This window comes from Rissa tridactyla, chromosome 1, assembly GCF_028500815.1.
Source record: "Rissa tridactyla isolate bRisTri1 chromosome 1, bRisTri1.patW.cur.20221130, whole genome shotgun sequence".
NCBI classification, from domain to species: Eukaryota; Metazoa; Chordata; class Aves; order Charadriiformes; family Laridae; genus Rissa; species Rissa tridactyla.
This window is the reverse complement of record NC_071466.1, coordinates 460,205-480,769: the sequence shown is the minus strand read 5'-3', so window position 1 is coordinate 480,769 and position 20,565 is coordinate 460,205. Positions and strand designations below refer to the sequence as shown.

The 20,565-nt window shown below is 43.9% G+C and overlaps 1 protein-coding gene across 4 annotated transcripts in view; it reads right to left on the bottom strand.

The window, feature by feature from the left end:
- The window catches only part of NOX4 (NADPH oxidase 4), a 116,864-nt gene that overhangs the window by 7,691 nt on the left and 88,608 nt on the right, over nt 1-20,565 (bottom strand). For 2 of the 4 annotated variants that reach the window (XM_054217834.1, XM_054217840.1), the window contains exons 14-18: nt 13,928-14,047; nt 10,356-10,464; nt 9,722-9,790; nt 7,535-7,635; nt 2,095-2,184 (exon numbers count right to left, since the gene is read on the bottom strand). In XM_054217834.1, coding sequence (XP_054073809.1) covers nt 2,095-2,184; nt 7,535-7,635; nt 9,722-9,790; nt 10,356-10,464; nt 13,928-14,047 — 489 coding nt within the window. Of the gene's footprint in view, nt 1-3; nt 2,185-7,534; nt 7,636-9,721; nt 9,791-10,355; nt 10,465-13,927; nt 14,048-20,565 lie in introns of those variants that run through there. The other 2 variants (XM_054217838.1, XM_054217849.1) reach the window with 1 other exon arrangement.

Here is a 20,565-nt window from a genome sequence, read left to right as displayed (position 1 = left end):
GTAGCTGCAATGTAGGCTCCCATCTCACACTGCATTTCTATTTCGGCTTCTCTCTCCTCTAGGCTACTTTGAGAATTCTCGTCTGTAGGAATACATCCATCTCTGGCTCTTTCCTTCCCCCATGAATTTCAAATTGGGCAGAGCCAGAGATAAAAACTTCAGTGCAAAGTCCAGACACTGAGAACACGTTCCCATGCGGCTCCGCTGCTGCACCTCCCCCTGCTGCTCCTCGGAGGGCAGCTCCTGAGGAGAAGCTGCCAAGGCAAAGACCAAACTCATTGCCACTAGTTACACATACAACGTGCCTATACGCCACCTGCTAGAAAAACGCTTCCCTCTGAACACTAATACTCCCAGATCCCTTTACAGAGTTTGTGTTGTGAGCTGAAAATTAGTGGTTTTCCTACTAAAATAAAAAAGGTATTCATTGGAAGGCTGTAAACCGAATCAAATCCACCGTGCTAAATACAGGTGAACCACGGGCATGAGGGATGCTGAGCCATCTCCCCTCTGCGTGTGCTGCGAACGCTGCGGGGTACTGCCCCCACGCTCCTGATGGAGATTAAGGGGCGGGTTTCCAGCAAATGTAAAGCGACGCTGCTCTATCAAGATGCACTAGAATGATGCCTATTTCTGCCAGCTAACTTCCTGGCTGTTGCTTAAATGTCTTCTTTTCAGCAAAATAAGGTAAGAAGGGTAAAAAAGAAATAAAGGAAGTCGGACTGGCTACTGGATGGAGGGAAAAAAAAAAAAAAGTTGCTCCTCAGAACCAAAAAGTTTTAAAGTGCCTGTTTCGACCTCTAGCCCTTCCACGGCAAAGATGAGCACAGTGGAAAACAGCCGTGGGGAGGAGAGGGGAAGAGGAGATTAAATTTGGATATTTCAGCTCCTCTCCTTTGGAACTTCCTGAACCCGTGCTGCAGCTCCTGCAAAGTTTCTGTCTGCACACACGATGCAAAGAACCACGGTCGTGAAGGCTGCGTTCTTACTCTGCTGCAGGTCTGGCCTGATCCTGCTTTCAACGACATCAGCGCAAACAAGCGTGAGCCCGGGGAAGGTGCTCAAAGCATCACAGTCAACCAAGCATACTCCAGCACCTCTAAAATTGAATTTCAACCTGCTGCATTGTAAAATAATCAGTAAAAAAATCTCAGTGCTTGAGGCATTTGACATTCAGGGCATGTGAGTGCAGAGTGAGTGCAACTCCACGTTGAGCACGTGGTATAATAAAACATCACATCCCGTCTGCTCCTATTAATCAGTTTCTTGACCCATCTTTCTGGCTGCACAAATCACGCTTATTTTGCAAACTCACTGAATGCTGAATTGATGCAAGATAGAGAGTTCTCCACACACCGCTGTCTGCTTGTCAAAAGGCTGTGATTTACACCACGTCAGAGCCTGCCCACAGCTGCTATACAGTTGTGCTCAATTTCTATAGGGTAACTTAAACCCTTCCCTATATTCCACCCTCTCTTCCCTTCAGGGTGGGAATATTCACGTCCATTATGGAAGCAGACTAGTAAGAGTAACACTCTATATTTTAAATACAGAATCCCAATTCTGCAATGTATAAAATCTTTAATATGGAGTGTTTCCACCCCAAAGCCATGAGATTTGTATACCAACAAAAGCAATAGTCTTTGTAATACGCTATGTTTTGTCATTTGGATTAACCTGGGGTTTGATTTACTGATCCAGCTTCAGAGGACTGGAAGTGGAAGAAGTTCGAATGTTCCACAGATTCTTCTTCCAACAGGTTTTAAAGCAATTGTGTCTCTCCCCAGCTTCTGTACTTTTTAGTTAACAGAAACAAATCCAAAGAATCGCGGCTGCTAAAAATATTGTGCGAGTGCATTTGGGTTTGAGCATAAGCACTTATTATTTGTTGGTATACTGCTGCATCCATCATTTTCCAAAGTCTTAAATAATCATAAATAAGAAAATCTGTGCTATTCTTTGGTACATTTTTGTCTGTTTAAACCTCAGCTGAACTTTAAGTTGTACAAACAAAAAAAATTGCACTTTTATCTTCAGGAGAGTCTTGCTAGTCCAACAGACTTTCAGCTGAAGGATTCTTTATTATACTCAAACCTTGTCCCATAGGAGTTGCTGCTGTTGCTGAGTTTATGAAGGATCTTAGAGATTTTGTTTGGTCCACAACAGAAAACTCCAATGGTCTTCCTGTTAAAAAAAAGAAAAGAAAAGAAAAGTTACGACATTGCAAACAAACAGCAACTTCTAACGATACGTTTGGATTCTGGCCTGTAGAGCCAGAATGATAGATTTGGATTCTGAGCTGTAGAGCAGCACACTGCATCACGTAGTTAGTGTTCCTGAAGCCACTAGACTTCTCCCAAGCGTCCCCACAACAAGCCCTATTACTTTTTTGACTGAGACAACCCTTAGAAAGAAGTGCCTCACCTTAGTCTCAAGGCACCAAGTGATGAAAAATTACTACTTCCCACTCTGATTTTTTCCATGATTAATCACTTTTTTTTTTGTTAAAAGTGGTCCTCACTGTAATGACTTCATTAGTGTAACTCATGATTTACACCGGCAGGAGCTCTAGTCACTAACGGTGATTCGTTACACTAATGAAAACAGAGCACTACTAACCCGTGATTATTTCTGGCAGCAGCAGAATAATTTTACCGCTTTAGTTTCACATTAGCATGCCGTCTTTCCTTCAGCAGCTGTATTGGAAAGTCTTATGAAAAGCCAGACACAGAACGTGATCCTTGTTCGTCATCCGCAGCTATCGGCCCGGGTTCATTAGTTAACCTGACTTTTTCACGCTGCTCTGCCGACAACAGCTCTTTGCTCTCTGGTCACCTTAAAGACAGGCTGTAAGTCAGACTCACGGTCAGACGGCATCTAAGGGCTCAGAATGGTAGCCAGCATCAGAACGGGGCACGTCCACAACAGCGGGACTGAGGCACTCCAGATATTCATCATCTCCCTTTTTTTGAAAGATGAGGAGAAGGGAAAGGAAGGAGCAGGGAAAGGATGCGGTGCTGACTGTTCTATATCTTTACAAAAAAAATTTTTCTTCATCTTCCTGCTGAAATTGTGCCACTACAGAGAAAGATCTTAATGATTTACTGGGATAGAGAGAGAGCACGGAACAGGGGACGTGGCTGTAACTAATGTGATCTACAGGACTCACCAGGAGGCTGGAGACTGGGGTTCTGGTCCCTGCCTCCCGGACCGCTTCAGTATTTTATCCAGTAAAGATTTAATAAAAATATCTTAGCAGATGCAGGATAATCAAATGCACGGTTTAAAGCTGCCTGTGTGTGTGTTTGGTGAGAGAAGGGAACCGACACACTGGGGAAATCTTTGGTGCATGCTGTTAAGTCCACGTGGCTGACGTGAGGCAGCAGCTGGAGTGGCACACCGGTCCACCCCGCACCAGTGCACAGCAACGCCAGCACGGCACAACGGAGGGGTCGAACATCAAAAAGCATCACAAAGGTACGCAGGTAACAGCACCGGTGCCCTTGTGCAGGCATCTTACAAAGCTGACTTTAATTGCCTTTAATTACATCGTTCTCATACCAATCTATGGCAAATATTCATAACTTGTACTTTTCTCGCCCTTATGCATATCTATTAAACTTTCCCATCCTGGCAGTGCTCCTTTTAATGGCAAGGGGTGTTGTGTTGGTGGCTGGATTTGCAGAAATGACGAGCCTACTGTCGCTTGCTATTACTCTCAAGATTCCTCAGCACTTGCGGAGCTTGAACACTGTCTACGCGGTGCGCAGCAGGGAAAAAGGGTGCATGAGCTGTCAGCATGAATCTGTCTTCTACCGTGTATTTCATTGAGAGAATTAATGTTGTTGGGTTTTTTTCATTAGTCTAATTACAGACAACTGATTAATAAAACCCAAAGAGTTCGTCTGTCTCTCTCCCTTTCATTATGCGTATATATAGCCCCGAAGCACAGACACGTCTAAGCAGCGCATACTGCTAATGTATTCCCATCCCAGCAACACCCTTCCACGGTGCGCAGAATTTTTGGTTAGTAAACAGAACCACAGAAAGGTTAAAGGATTTGCCTATGGTCACACAAGAGACGTGTGACTGATTATCAAGGTCTCCTGAAACCCGGCAGAGCCGCTGCCCATGCGGTGCCCCAGAGGGTCTCAGACTTCCTTCCCGGGATACCCACCACCGCCCTCTGTTCTGGACATCCCTCCATGTACCACTTATCTCCTCCAGTTCCCTGCCCACATCCTTCCCCACCTACCCCCCCCTTCCCTGCCTGCACACACCTTCCTCTCTGCCCCACATCTACTAAATGGCGCAGCACACACATCTGTCCTGAACTGATGGGCTTTAATTGCTTATCCCTCATCTGGGGCAATGTCTGACCTTGTTGCTCGAATGACAACAGACAGCTAGCTATTGCTGAGGCATAATGTCTGAGAATCTTTTAAATACCACTAACGTGTTTACAATTAGGGAAACTGTGTAATAGGCCATTCTTTGTAGTAATTATAAACATTAATACAGGATTTTACTCATTCAGAGCACTAAGTAAATAACTTCTCAGAGTTCCTATGGGATGAGTAGGTCAGCATCTATTCTTACAGCCATTTCATGAACGGTGTGAGACGAGGGAGAGGTGAAATACTTTTCTACCTAGAGAGAACAGAGTGAGGATTTGAAATGTTCTACTTTGAAATCTCATATTCATTCCTAGAGAGAGATTTCTCCTTTGCAGCGCACTAGAAATCTATCATGGTGCTCCCTGCCCTCCCCTCCTACAGACATTCATGTCTTTTTCTAGGTCAGACTCCATCTGGAAAAAAGCACCCGTCCATTTGAACTAAGCAAAATCGAGCGAGCGTGGCAGCCAAGGCGCAGTGTAAGCTTTTCATCCAGGAGACAACTGAACAGGAACAAGGTTGCTGCTCCGTCCCCAAAGAGAGAGCACAAAAAATAAGACAAATAATTTATTATATAAACTGTCCCAACGCACATCCTTGGGACTGCGGGTGTCGTATGAAATACCAACAGCAGATGGCACACGTCTGCTCCTCTTAGTCCAGGAGAAAGAATGAGGAACCTGATGCTGGGCTGTCCCACGTCACGCTCTGAAGGTCTGGCAAAGCTCAGACACTTACAAATGCACTTTGCTTATTTGGGACCCAAACAGCAACAACAGCAACAATTCACAAACCACAAACCAATCAGACGGCTAAACCGATGAGAGGTTTGCCAGCTGCGCGTTTGTTTATGCGCAGCTTTTACTAAAATCACAAGATAAAAAGTAGAAAATGTCTTGGCTGACCATAAACAAGCCCAAGGGGATGGCTGCAAATACATCGCTGGCACCAGATGTCGAAAATAACTTGGTTGCCCTGCCTATTTTTTTTGTTCTTTTTTTTTTTTTTTTTTTTTTTGTCTGCATATTGCAGCAGGGTCATTTAGGTGGAAAGTTAATGAGAAATAATAACTGAAATGGAGTTAGTAGGAGACCAGGAAATTGGACTCTGGAGAAAAATGGAAGTTCCCCTCTCACTCAAGAAAACAGGGAGAATATTTACCTACAACAGGTAAGTTTCTGTGGGATAGCTGAGTTACAGGTTACACTACTGTCTGTCATGTTACACCTAACTACGTCTATAGATACAGACCTGTAGCCACAGACCCTGCTAAAGGGGTGACAAAGGGTGAAGAAGCCTACGTCTTGGCAAGCTGCAGGGCAATCAAAGGAAGGAGAACATTATTTAGGTACTAAAACACACCTGGCTTGGAAGTGGTGGCACAATTTAAAGACTTGATGTGGAAATACGGAGAAAACGGTACTCGAAGTCTCATTACGAGTAATGCGATGGAAAGCACAAAAGAAAAAGAAAGTATGACTACCACTAATAGAATCATAGAATCACAGAATGATAGGGGTTGGAAGGGACCTCTGGAGATCACCCAGTCCCACCCCCTGCCAGAGCAGGGTCACCCAGAGCAGGTGGCACAGGAACGCCTCCAGGTGGGTTTGGAATGTCTCTAGAGACGGAGACTCCACCACCTCTCTGGGCAGCCTGTGCCAGGGCTCTGCCACCCTCACAGCAAAGAAGTTCCTCCTCATGTTTAGGTGGAACTTCCTATGCTCAAGTTTGTGCCCGTTACCCCTTGTCCTGTCCCTGGGCACCACTGAGAAGAGCCTGGCCCCGTCCTCCTGACACCCACCCTTTAATAGCTTCATCTATACTATGTGCACTTACAGCCTTGCAAGGATGCGGCAGAAACCCCATCATTTTAATCTTTTAAAACAGCATTCACACAGTTAAACAAAAAACCCTATTAGAATGGAGCATAAAAGGTCAACAGTTCTCTACCCAGAGGACTCTGAACCAGACAGTCAACTTGCTTCTCTGACCTCTCTTCTTCCCTTCCTTTCCTGTGGTTCTTTACTATGAAAGCCTGCTCTAAGCGATTCTCATTTGCACAGTGTGAGAATCCTACTGGGGATGTCCCTCTCTAGCAGCCTTTGGGGTGTCCTGGCAAGGGACCTTGTCCACAACCTCCTGTAGGACCCGAATCCAAGACACACACTGTCAGAAGGCCATACTGCCACCAGTGATACATACTGGCGCTCAGTATTTCTCAAGAGCCAGGCCCCAGTGTCCCCATGTCACATCCAGCCTCAGAAGAGAAGAGTCAATAAGCCGTGGGCAGACGTTCAGTTTGCAAGTGCAGCAGAGAACAAAGAGCTATTGAGGGAAAGTTCTGCAGGGGAACGTGAGAGCAACTCTCAACCCGGTGCACCCAGATTGATATGAAGAGCTACTGAGGGTGGTTTGCTACCACCCCGCTGACTTTGCCAGAAGTGGATTAGGGAAGACTCGCACAACCCCTTCTACCAGATTGGCTTCTGAGGCAGAAAACTGCCAGTGGGGTGTAAAATAACCAACAAAGCTGGATCTGGACAAAGACATTCCATAGTTTAACTGCATGTCTACTCTGCTTTACAACTGTCTTTTTTCAGACCATAGTGTGTTTGCCTAGCACAGTAAAAAGGCATTGCCAGGTCTTAACAAAGAATAAAAAAGTGCCAGGGATCTCCAAAGACAATATGTCCTCTGAATAAAAACAATACAGGACAGTCAGATTCTTCCTTGTGCATTCTGTTTGTAAACCAGCACTACATATCATGAAAATTATAGAAGTCAACAATTTAAAAAAATGCAACTTTATAAAACCAGCATATGCTGCAAGCAAGATAATTGCCACGGACAAAAACATATGCAATCTCTGTGCAGTGAGATGGAAATCTATTACTTTTATTTTCTGGGCCGCTGAACAGCCTAGCCGCATTGAAAAGATGAACTGTTCTGAGTGTAAAAAAAAGTTTCTGTTTGTACAGGCTACCTCCCGCAGCAAAATATTAGCTAATTTCAACATCAGTAGCTTAAACATACTCGAAGATAAAACCCCAAAATATTTTCATACAAACATAGGTGGAAACTGTAATACCCCCACCCTTCAAACTGAAGCATCCTTCAAGGGGAGCGGTACTTACCGCCTGTTACACTTCGCTATTTCATCAAAAAGGAGTTTCCACCGGGGTCGTCCAATCAAAAGCCTTGAGTTTAAAGCTTGATATTTTTCACCAATTATTTTCTGCAAGAAACAAAAAATTCCATTCTGCCTGATTTGCACAGTGCTTCATATCACCCAGGGCTCCCATTTCTGACAGTGGCTGACTTACCACATCGCTGAGGTGTGAAACCTGAGCACAAGTATCAGACAGTTGTGATTAAAACTGCAGCCATTTCACGCACCGATACCTCTGCTCACTGCCTTTTCAATGGCTCTCCTTGGTGTTCGTTATACATTGTTCCTCATGCAGCTGCTCGTTAATCTCCCCATTACTTTTAAAGCAATTTATTTAAGCCATAAAACAATAACCACGCTCCTATTATTCATTCTCTCATTGGCTTTTAATGCTAAGCTGGAAGAAACACTGCTGATGCAAAAAATCGTATTTCTGTCTAATGTCTTTTTTCTTAACTTTGTACAAGTAACTATGAAGATGACTAGGTCTGAAGAAGTAACAAGGGAAATCTTACATTTCTCCCTGAGAGCAGTTTGCCAGCTGTTTCGAGCTGCCTTAACAGCAGAAAGCAGCCAAAACTGCTCCCCGGGTGGATCCCAACCCATTCCAGCAATGCTAACTCACCAGCATTTTGACAAGGTCAAATGCCCTTCCATTGCAGGCCATTCCCTTGCTTTAGTTTTCTGTCCTCGTGCGATAGCAAGGCAGCGGGAAGTTACGTTTTACCTGTGCTCCCACGTTCACTCCACTGCTGAACGACCTGAAACGTTGCTCACACCAATGCAAACACAGCGTCTTGGCCAACTCATCCTCCAGTGGCCTCTTATATCTATATTTTCTATATATGCAAGGGGCATTTGCTGAAGGATGGGCTTGGCTCCCTGTTGGCACACAGGCATGCTGCTTCGGAGCAAAGGGAGCACGAAGCGAAACTGCCCTAATTTTGGTAGCAGTCAGCACTTTGGACTAACATCAATGAATGCACGAGCTCTACAGTAATGGAGAGTTGGATTTAATTCCCCCCTTGAGAAATCATGAGCAGCGTTATGGTTCATGCCAGTTTTGCTCAATAGCCACAAAAGAAAAGTGACTTTAAAAGAAGACTTACAACAAAGTTGACTGAAATAAATTCAGTAGCTGCTTGATGCACAATATTAGAAACCTTTGCTTTAAATTGTCTGTTATTACAACCTTGCTGTGTCATTGCAATGCAGTCCTGCTTCGGGTTTTAATTTTAACCTAGCAATTACATACCAGCTTCATCAATTGGGTGTTTTCAAGCACCCCATTCCAGTCAACACATGTTGTCCAGGCATTAAAACTGTAGAGCACTGTTGATAACTGCTGTAGCTATCGCATCATTTAGACTAGTGGACAGTGTTCCTACTAGAGCTGGGAATGTTATGCTAGCTCCACCTGACACCAGGCAGATCAAAATCCTTTGGGCATGGTTTCTCACTGCGTTTCATGTTTTGTAGTAATTGTCAGGCTTGGTCCTGGACCCGCTGCAGTCAATGGAAATCTTCCAGATGTAGCAGGGTAAAGAATCAGGCCTAGGCTCATGCGATAAATAATGTAAAATGAACACTGTAAGTGTAAATAGCTACAGGAGATGCCAAGAGTTGGGGAATTAGCCCAGCTTTGGGGTTGGTAACACATGACAGTTCAGTATAATTTCCAATCTCATATATCAAGAAATTTATAACTTTTGTCTATATCCCAGGCAAAGAAATCCAAAGCTTTCAAAAATAGCTAGTTTCTCTCAAAATATGTATTTGAAAAGAAGACTTGAGCTTGCAAGTTCCTAGAACTATTCTGTTTTGATTCTTATCCCAGAAATGATGCAGATTTCCCATCAAACACGGCCAACTGTCTGGTCCATGGCCTGGCCCAGAAGGACCTCTTTCCTAGAAAAGGAAGATATGGATTTTTGCCCACATCTAATCAAGTTAGGGCTTCTAGACTACATTCTCTTAATGCTGTGGGGATGGTCTTGCTCTCTTGCCCTAGTAATGAATCAGTCACTTGAGCTTATGGCCTCATTTCCTGTTTTTACTGTCTGCAGTAATTCCTTTTTGCCTTTGACTGACAGTTTGCATTTCTACCACTCCAAGGTCTAGTATGGTTTACAAACAGCATTTAGCCACGTACCTGTATTCCATCTGTTTGACTGAGGTACAGCTGGATGTTTATATAGTCTGGTCGATTCTCCTGCCAAAGCTGGGGGGATGATAGAAACGGCTAGTGAAAAAATATCCCTTCTCTTAAGGTAAGTGTGAAGTCACTTGTGCCCACTATCCTGAGAGACTTGGGATTCAGCATCAATGAAGAAAGTTTTTTAATGAAGAAGATACGCTTGCATAGCAGCCCTTGGTGCACTCCAGAATGTTGCACATCATGCTGTGTACAAAGTATTATTTTAGGAAGCTACACCGCTCTTAAAATCTACCTGAAATTGCAAATCCCCCCCGCCCCGCTTCTCAATCTGTCCACTCAGACTCCCCAGCCTGCACGTTCTCTTTCCGTTTCATAAACCTCACAGGTAAGTGTCCAGACTAGTGGTGCATGGCAACACCGAGCAACAAAATACTGGTGACAGATAATCAAGTTGGTTTGTGCAGCTCCAAGAATAAACGGAGTCTGGGTCAGGTAGCCCAAGCAGAAGTACTGCTGGAGCTTGCTTGTTCTGAGCAAGGCTGCCTTTCTCCACAGCATGCCAGCTGCGTGTGTGGACATACCTCGCAGTTATGAAGTTGTCCCTACCCCTCCGAGCAACCCCCATTACCTTGCTATGCAACGTACAGAGCAGGTCTGCAAACCAGCGGAAAGACTCAATGTCCCGGCACACCCAAATGAAGTAGAGTCTTCTCAGCTTGTAGCATTTCCAGCCGTCACTTGAAAATAAAATGTTTGGGTAATTAAAAATTATCATTTAAAAGGAAAGATTAATTAAGATGGTTTATACTCACCAGTGGAAACGTGAGTTTCCATTAGAAGCTAACTGCTAAGTTGTTCTTCATCCTATGATAGATACATCAGACACCAAAACGACCAATGCAGGCTATTATGACGGTCCGGAGAACATTAAATCTCTATCACAGAGCTAACACCCTTCACAGATACTGTTTCTGCATTAGGAAGTAGTCAGCTATACAGATGATTTGGGCAGCAAATATGGATTCATGCATCATCCTCAAACGTTTATTTCAAAGCAAAGCAGACATTCTACGTTCAAACATACTATGTCAATTCTTTATTAGGTTTATAAAGCGACCCGTAAGAAGAAAATATTGACAAATGCAATAATGTCAGGACTTAATTCTGCCTTTATATGTGAAAGGCTCTGGTTGATTATAATTAATACTCTAGCAAAATCACAAAGACCCAATCCAATCAGAGCTCCATTGTGTTAGAGAACTGTGTGATGTATTACAGTCCTCAGAAAATGCCAGTGGGGAAAGTGCAGTCGCGGCCAGATTCTGACGCTGTATTTAGAAAAACAGGACTCTCATGTCAGAATTCTAATACAAATAAAACACAAATATAGCACAAAGGACTGGAATGAACTGGGAAAGAAAATAGAAGTGAAAAAAAATCTTGATGATTAATGAGTTCAAACAAAGTACAAATATCCGTGAAGTATCTTCTTACTTAGCCAGTGCTGTTTTCTGTTGTTCTGATCACTGAAATAGCCAGTGCACAGACTGTTTCCTCCTTTTCCTCCTAAAATAACTTTCAGATAGAGAAGGCCATAGCCTGCCAACTTCAAACACTTGTCCCAGGAGCCAACCACAGTTGAAAAGCTTCATGATACATCTCGCCATCCATTGTTTCAAACTCTAGGGTTGCCGGCATATCCACCTCATATACATATCTGTATGGACAGATCTACCGTAGTGGTGACAGATCTACCTTGGCAGTGACTCCAACCAACCGTCTTACCTGCCCATACCCCAGCCTGCACTGTGAGCCCGAGGAACAAGGATGGAGACGTTCTCAGCAGCATGTAGGGGCCGAGAACTCACCTTCCATGTAAACTCCCCATAGAGAGAAAAAAAGTGCTTTAAGACTGGAGAATATAGTGACTTTCAAGTGCTGATTTCAGGTTTTTGTGTTTGTAAACTGTTGACCTGCAGAGCAGGATTTCCTCCACCTTTTTCTGACTGCCTATGCTAAGACAAGCCCTTAGGAAGGGTCGCACTCTGGTCAGATGTGACAAGATAACTATAAGCAGTAGCAAGGAAAATAAGTGCCTTTCACCATAAAAAAAGGATAAATGAAGAGAAAAATGTGAGGCATTTTGTATTAAACTGCTGTAGCTCGGTAACAAAACACCACCCTCGGTGATGAAACATTGGAGCTGGACAAAGAGGCTGGGCTGCAAGACTTCGTGGAACAAGTCAAGCATAGCTGTAAAACAGCACCTCGGACACACATGCTTGTGTCTCCCTCCAGCAGGATCTATCATGCAATAAAGGTGCAATCCCCCGCTACAGCCAAATCCACTCATATATAACACTCCTTGTGCGCTTCTATGTTACCGCTGCCCAAAATAACAGCTGTTATTTACAGACCAGTCCGCACGAAAACCACTAGCTTTCCTTAAAGGAAGTTATACTTTCTTAAAAATAGGGCACAGGGTTCAACAGTTAAGTGGAGGGAAGGGCAGGAGCAGGAATTAACTTGTGTACACACAACACAACCGAGGAGGAAACAAAATGACTACATCGACGGGCTTCTGATCTCCCCCAGACCTGCGTGTCCTCGGCACAAGAGGACCGGCCCCGCTGCTCTGCAGACCTGGCGTCGTAAGGCAGTTGGCGTGTTCGCACCTGCCAATTTCTGCTTCTAAGCCAGGGCAAAGACAACAGGCAGATCACCCACTAAACAAGTGCTCTGCTGGTGCTTAAATACTGAGAAGGAAAGCAGGCTGCTACTTTTTCCCAGAGCCCCAGAGGGGTTCCCCTGTACAGCGTTACAGCGCACAAGGGGAAGATCGGCCACAAAGGCAACTTGGAAGCCCATTTATGGCTTTATCCAGATAAACGGACATTGCAAAAGCTTTTGGACACTAACCTTCTATGGCAATGTCTGTGCAGCTTCCCACAGCCTCTGATAACACACTGGTAGAGGCAAACATCTCGTTCCCTGCTGTTGGCCCATCATTATCATCTGTGACATTCTCGCTAAGCACTGTCAAGGGTAATCCGTCACGAGGAAAACGGTCACCTCATCCACCTGGGCCCCAGGCCTTCATCAAAAACGTACCCTCTTTTTGAGACGAGGATCAATACACTCTCAGGAAAAGAAAATGAGGGAGACCAAGACGGTCTTTGAGGGCTGCAGCACTATGAGACAGGTGGGGCTGATAATTTTCAGAAGTGCTCAGCACTGTCGGGTCCAGCCCCGATCAAGGTCAGAAGAACGTGCACAGCATCTAAATGCTGGGCTTTAACTTCACTTTGGAGTCAGAGCTGGCCACTGGCATCTTAGAACAAACGCTTCAGTTGTGCATTGTAAAACCCTCCCAAAGCCAGCTAGCCTTTCGACACCTCAGGGAGGGTTTGCTGCTTTGGTTGGCTGTTTATACAATGCCTGTGAAACAGGCGCTTAACCTCTGACTGGAGCTCTTACCCAATAACCTAGCAAAAAAAAAAAATAAAAAAAAATCAATAGCAATCATAAAAACAAGCCTATTTCACACAGCGTAAGATTTGGTGGGAACCGTGTTGCCAGTGTGACAGAGAAACAAGAGGTGAAAGGTTTGGGCTGAACTGAATGTCCCAGGATTTAAATTAAATTAAAAAAAAAAAAGAGAGAGAAACAAAACAAAAAAAAAGTAAAGAAAAAGGCATACCTAAAACTTAAACTTCTCAAATAGAGTTTAACATCTGAATCCCTTTCGTTTAAAACCTTAAGCATACACATCTACAGGAGACAACCAGACCAGAAGTGGCCCCACACTTCCAGCAGAAGGACTCACGACTTCCCAGCTCTCAAAAACTCCCTACCACAGTCCACAGCCTCATCTAAGCTGGGACCAGGGGAACGAGTCTAGCTGTGGGGCCGTGACTACGTTAATCACCGGCCAGGCTGGTGGCAGCAGAGGAAGGTTAGTGACACTGTCCCAGCTCAGGTGCATCACTGGCACAACTCTGCCACAACTCTTTGGGTTATAAAGCCTGTACGTGATGATTTATGCTCTTCAGAGGACATCCCAGTCCTCCACCTCTCTCCAAGGAATCATTCACTTATGTCAAGCTAATGGAAGTTTTTAAATACTCTGAAAGTCTTTCTGACATGCACTGCTACGGTAAATTGGGGGGAAATAGCTTTAAAAGGCTTAAACTGACTTACAGCAGCGTGTTGAGCACTGATGCGAATGGTGTAACTCCAATACCTCCAGCCACACAGAGGCTGACCTCGTAGTTCAGGGATTCCTCAAAGGGACTTCCAAAGGGTCCATCCACATACAGTCTGCAGAAAATGCAAAAAAAGCACTTTTAGAGAAAGCTGCTAAAATCAGAGAAAAGAGGAAAAGAAACATGGGCTGGAATTAACATCCTACAAAGAACTTGTTTCAATTTTTTATTAGTCTTGGGATGCAGAATATGAAAATCTTTTTCCTGGAAAGCTTTACATGGAGAGAAACCAACGTACAAATGGTATGAAAACCTGTTATGTGAAACCTCTTGGCACATTCCATGATTAGAGAAGCCATTTTTTAATCAAACTGGTGGAAGTAACTATATTTTGAGTGACCTTTGTGTCTGGTATCAGAGGGTAAAGGAAGTGTTGCACTGGAAACCAGAACAACTCGGTGGGTCCTAAGCAGAAAGAGGCCTCGGCCAGCCCTGCCTAGGAGGTTTACCTCGCGAACAGCAGAAACAGCTGAGATGCACAAAGGGATACAAAAATCTGTTTTTCATGGCTCCTCTTAATGCTTTTCATGGGCCTCCGGGGAATAAAGAAGAGGTGACACACATCCAGTGTGAGCAAGTGAGCAAGGGGAACAAACTAACATCTATCCACAACTTCACTTCACATCCAGACCCTTGGGAATGTGATCTATCCCAGTCATACCGGATAACTGAAAAGAGGCAAAAACTACAGAGTTTACTTCTTTGACTCATGTCTCATAGTCTTACAGCAGTTTTGTCTACCTGCTTTTAAAGATCATTTAGGAGACTGAGTCCCATTTCAAACCCATTTTTAATATTTCAGATACTGCTGGAAAGTCAGTTGACTGATTTTAAAATGGGCTTTTAGGCATCTTCAAAAATTTGACCTCCAAATCTTTCCTACACTGATGAAAGTCTCAAAAAGGTCATCCATCGATAGCCTAAAATTTATTGGCGGTAATATCTCTAATAATATCCGCATACCCCCTATTCTACTTATGCAATACCAACCTCCAGTAATAGATTCACCTTTAGAAACTATTATGAAGTACAACTTGTCAAGGTCCATTCTGCATACGAGTGACTCACTGACCACCCCATTTGAGGTAACCGGCGAATAAGCAAAGCGTGGTGGGGCCAGCACTGCATTCAGCAGCTCATTGATCAGGTATTTGCTCACAGCCAGCCTGACTGACTGACATCAGCTTCGGCCAGAGTCCACAAAAAAGCTCCAACATATATATTTTTATACACACACTCATACTGGTACCATTATGCAACTAAGCTAGGCATACTATTTGCCTGCTAAAAGGGCATAAGCTTCTCCTTTATACCATCAGCCAGAGAATTAAAGGCAGAGGAGACGTCTCTTTTCCCAGACAAAGTCTTCCAACCCTCATCTGATTCTTTCCTTTTGAGGGCTGGATCTTAGCCATAATTTAAGATCTCAGTGTGATCTGATTTCTATTTCTTTTAGTTTTGTGGTCTGACCCTTGGCATCTTGTCTTGTCAAGACAACATCTTGTCTGGGTGTCTTTGGCCAATATGGTCCTTTCTAGGAAATTTCTTCCAGACCTCTGCTATTGCTGACATCTTGATGCCTCATACGTTAGGCGCCGCCTTCTACAGTGTCTTATCTAAACACAGATAAGTACCTACTTTCTGATGGATCTGGAGGCAAACAGACTGATCCTTAGCTATGCCCTTTCTTATAAATTCATTTCTTGGCTTTCGGTGTCCTACCTGGAGAGAAAGGGAGAAGACACTGGGCCAGCCACCACCACCATCAGAAAGCACTGGAAGTGCTGTCAGTAGACGTTTTTACATAACCAAAATTCCTCACTGATATTCGTAACTAATCAATCTGCAACTCAAATATGCTTATTCTTATTTCTGTCTTTGTATCCTGAAGCCACTACAGTATTCCACAAACGTTCTCCTGGAGAATCTAAACGCTATCCAATGTCAGGTATGTTAGTACCAGCGGGATGGTAATACTAGAAAACCAAATTGACTTCTTACTTAGGACAGATAAATTGTTTTGCACAATGGGGACAAGAAAAACTTGACTGGACATGTGCATACAATATAAACAGAACTTTATCTTCTCATTAAATGCAGAGTTGAGTTGATGGTTGGACTCGATGATCCCAAGGGTCTTTTCCAACCTAAATGATTCTATGATTCTATGTTTCCTGTTAATAACACTTTATATGCCATTTCCTTAACCAGGGTTTATTTTCCACTAATGAAATGACACCACTGCTGTGCAGAGTGCAGTAGCAGCTACTTCAAGAGATCTTCTCCATGTTGCACGGTCATTTGACTGAGGAGGTAAAGGAGCATCTCTTATTTAAATAAGCAACAAGGGAAATGTAGAGAGGCAGGTCATTACTCTGAAATGAATCCAGCCCCGGGGACATTTTGAGAGAAGTCCACCAATGTTATAGGTCTCAGATACATATCTCAACAGAGATCTAATTTCAGGACACCAGTGTAGGGCAAAAAGAAAAAAAAAAACAAACCAAAAGTCCACTGTCATTCCTGGCATACCTCTTATACATGTGCTACCCTAATCAGATCCTGCCTAGCTGCTGAAATCTGGAGAACCGCTCCTAAATACGTGACGGGCATAATACAGGCCTGAAGAAAATTCCTTCCATTTTGCACAAGCAGCACCAACAAGCCAACATTTTGGGGGAAAAAAACCACAAGCAAACAAGACCAAAAAAAAAACTAGCAAAGGAGTTTTTTCCAGAAATTACCACAGTGGATGCGATAATAGTCATATACCGTAGGGGTGCCACTGAGCAGAACTGCACTTACGCCTACTTGAGGACTATCTGGAGCACGGATGTATGTCTGATCTCAGAAGGAACTAAGCAATTCCTGGGAAGTCTGAGTTCCACTGAATACCACTGGCATGATCAGGAATTTGTTCAACACGCAACACCAGATACAGTCACCGCAAACCAGTCAAGTATGGTGCATAATTCCATGCCAGAAATCCGAGAAGCAACCTTCAATTAAATATGTATTTTGGTCAGATTGCTCCAGTTTGTGTCCCATTAGCCCCATCTGGCCTGCGAAATATTTCTATCTGCCCACTGTGTCTTCCTCTGAGGGAGTAAGGAGCAGTTGTTTGGACAGCAAATGCAGTCAGAGGAGCCAAGGGCCTCCTGCTGTGCGTGCATGTGGCCCAGCACAGAACAGCCAGAAGTCACCGCTTCCAAGTGTGAGAAATGGGGGAAAAGCTGGAGAAATACTGCTACTGCATTAACCCACTCCGCAAGACTGCCTGAAAAGACTGATTCCAAGGATAACGTGACCTCCCTGGAAGATTTTGTTGGATGTCATAAACATGCACTATTTAATCCCATTTTACTATGGGGATAATTTATAACTAAAAGAAAAGTGTCTCTGATGCCCTGATGGAGGTGGTCAGTTAGGAACTGATCCTTCTTTTATTCACGTCAGTGGCATTAAAAAAAACCCTCACGATGCTGCATAAAACAGAGCAGCGATTCAGCCATGGACTTTTGCAGAGATTATGCAACTTTCGCTTCCTGTCAACGTGTTCCTCCCTTCATTTGGTGGTACTGAAAAGTTTTGCATAAACGCAGTTCATTATTGCAAATGAAATCTCACAGCATTCAATAAAAAGACAGACAAGCCAAGGGGGGTAAGAGGACTTTCCGCTTCTTGAGTTGTGCCCCACATATACCACACTACCATGCTATGGTCTCCTATCCCCCTGGCTTTAATTTAATTAACATGAAGGAAGGGAATGGAATTTTACTAAAAGTTTAGAAATTCCCCCTTCAGGCAAACTGATTCAAATAACGCGTTGTTCTTTTCACATGTATTCATTTCCAGCCTTAGGAGTGCTCTCAGTTATTCTGGCACAATGTCTCAGCTCACAAACAGAATATATCACAAAAAAATAGCGGAGCACATTATTAAAAAGCATCTTACAGATAGCTGGTGAACACATTTTCTATTTAAAGCACGCTTACATTCTACAGTACAGGGCTACGGAAATGTCCCCCCAGGACAGCTTGTTCCAGCACTGGGCAATGCACCTGCACTAACGTGGGGCTGTCCCTAAACCAAGGGGCACTGTCCCAGGGACACGGGCAGCTGCACCGCTTTTGAGACCCACGCAGTCATCTTCCACAAGGACTGCCTGGTGATGCCTGAGGGCACCTGCTCACACCTCCCTCAGACTTGGACCTCAGCGCCATGCTTTACTTCAGGGTGTATGTGCCCTTAGAAAAATTTAATACTTTTACTGTACTTCACAACCCAACTGTAAATGCTGATATTACATTTTTTTCCAGGCTCTTTGGGAGCTACTGTGAGACATTATCTGGGATATTAGTGGAGTAACAGATGGATACGGGAGTTAATTCAAGAGCTTGTAGGAAATTTTAATTAAAAAAGTATCAGCATTTGCAAGTTGAACAAAATGCTTGGATACCAAGTACTGCAAAGAGCACAGAAAGTGAAGTCATGGTCTGACTGAAGTTTGTGGCAAAACTCTTACCAACGTCAACAGAGTTGGGATTTCACCCGGCAGTATGAGATTTTATGCCCTTGGAGCAGTATTCAGTTTGTTACTGAGATCCAGGTGTGTGAGTGCACCGGGTCCCCGGCACAGGCAAAAGAGACGCAGTCGATACACTAAATGGAGCCTGGAGAGAGATTCAGGATGCGATGAACTGCCCTCTGTGATTACTGACTGTACTGACTCAGTTCAAGACAGAGACTGGTGTCCCTCAGGAACGGCAGAACTGAGGTGGCACTAGACGCCTAGCCGGAGGCGCCCGATTGCAGACCTTGATATCCACTGAGATAATCAGAGCTTTGATACCTAGCTCACACACAGACTCCTACCTTTAGATGTCTTCGGCCGGAGCCGAATCTCTGCCCTGATGAAAAGCCCGTGTCATTGACTTCAATAGGTTTTGGATAAATTTCTCCAAAATTACAATAAAACCAACACAACCACCCTTCTCCCACGCTCATTCTTCTCTTTAACTTACCCTGCCAAAACCACAGCTCGGTACTGCCACGATGGATACAGCCCGAGAACTCCACGGAACCAGCTGTCTGATGGCTGAAACAGTCTCCTGACGCTTTTCTGCTGCTGTAACTCTTACGCACCAGAGAGATGCCATCACCTCCCTCTGATAACCCACAGTACCAGCCTCCACCCCCACGCGATAAATATTCAAACAAGTGCCTTCGTGTTCCTCCCACACTGCCCTTCATGCCTGGGAGGAAATCTCTGTAAACATCTGCAGAGCTATTTCATTATCTCCCTTCGAATTCCTGCTTAAGACTCCTCTTTCCTCTAATATCTAAAAAAACCAATAAACCAGAAGCTGACAGTAGTGAGGCTGACAATGTGCTCGCCGCAGCTCAGTCATGTTCTGGCCCAGTGATGTCTCACTGTTTCCCTGAATTTTGTTGTCTGATTGTATCCGTCTGTTGTCTCCTGTTCTCCTAGTTTAAGTCGGTTTGGTCAGGACAGTCTCTCTGCTGCGTGGTTGCATGTACCAGGATGGCCTCCTGATGCATGACTGGTCCTTCAGGCACCAGGATAATACAGAGAAACGAAGAATTACTGGAAACCATCCAAATCTGAAACTTAGAAGCAATCCTTCATGAGGTAGGCTTGCAGAAAGCAAAACTGACTACAGAAGTGTTCCAGACCACTTTGGAGTCCAAGGCTGAATTCACAGTTTTCAGTAAAGACCTAGTTACAACAAATTACACAGTTTTATTTTTCAAAGAAGCTGCACTTACTACTATCGATGATTTTTCAAATATTTTCTGCAACAAAAATCAAGACAGTCACTTCATCTTTTGAAGTCAATGTATGACACTTCATGTCATTATTTAAACCTCAATTACTAGGTGTACGCTCTGATGTTATTTTTCCAGAAGGCTTGTGATTATTGACAGCATTTCAGTACCAACAGCCTTTTCCAGACGAAGAACCACCACTGAACAAAGCACATCACCCTTGGTCTGTATGGATTTCCGAAACTACAGTGGCTTGCAAGGTTTAAAAGTGTAACACAATGTGACATCTGGCATGTGAGATCAGAGATTCCCACGTGTTCTCCTGACATTGTGAAGGATGATGTTTTCATTAAAGAAAACAGCGGCTCCTTAGACGAGAAAGCCTGCAAAACCCAGTGGGTCCAATTAACTTTGTATACCATTTTGCGCGAGACTGCAGTGTTATGATTCTAATTCAGATTTCATTAGGTATCCTCTCCTTTTTTTAACAGCTTGAGTTTAATTTCTGATTGATTATTCATATTTTTTCCTTTCAACTTCAAACGTATTCTTTCGGTATGTACTAGAGCTTGCAGAAGTTTCCTTCTCTCTTCCACAGAAGCTGTTTGCTTTATGAGTTGGTGGAATATCCAATTATAACAACGTGGATGGCTCAAAACCCTATAGAATCAATTAGCAACAGCTTTTCTTCTCACAGGAACATGCCAAATTATCATTATTTTTAAAATTGTAGAAAAGCCATCGGTTTTAGTACATCTCAGTTCCACTTATTTCTCCCTGGCT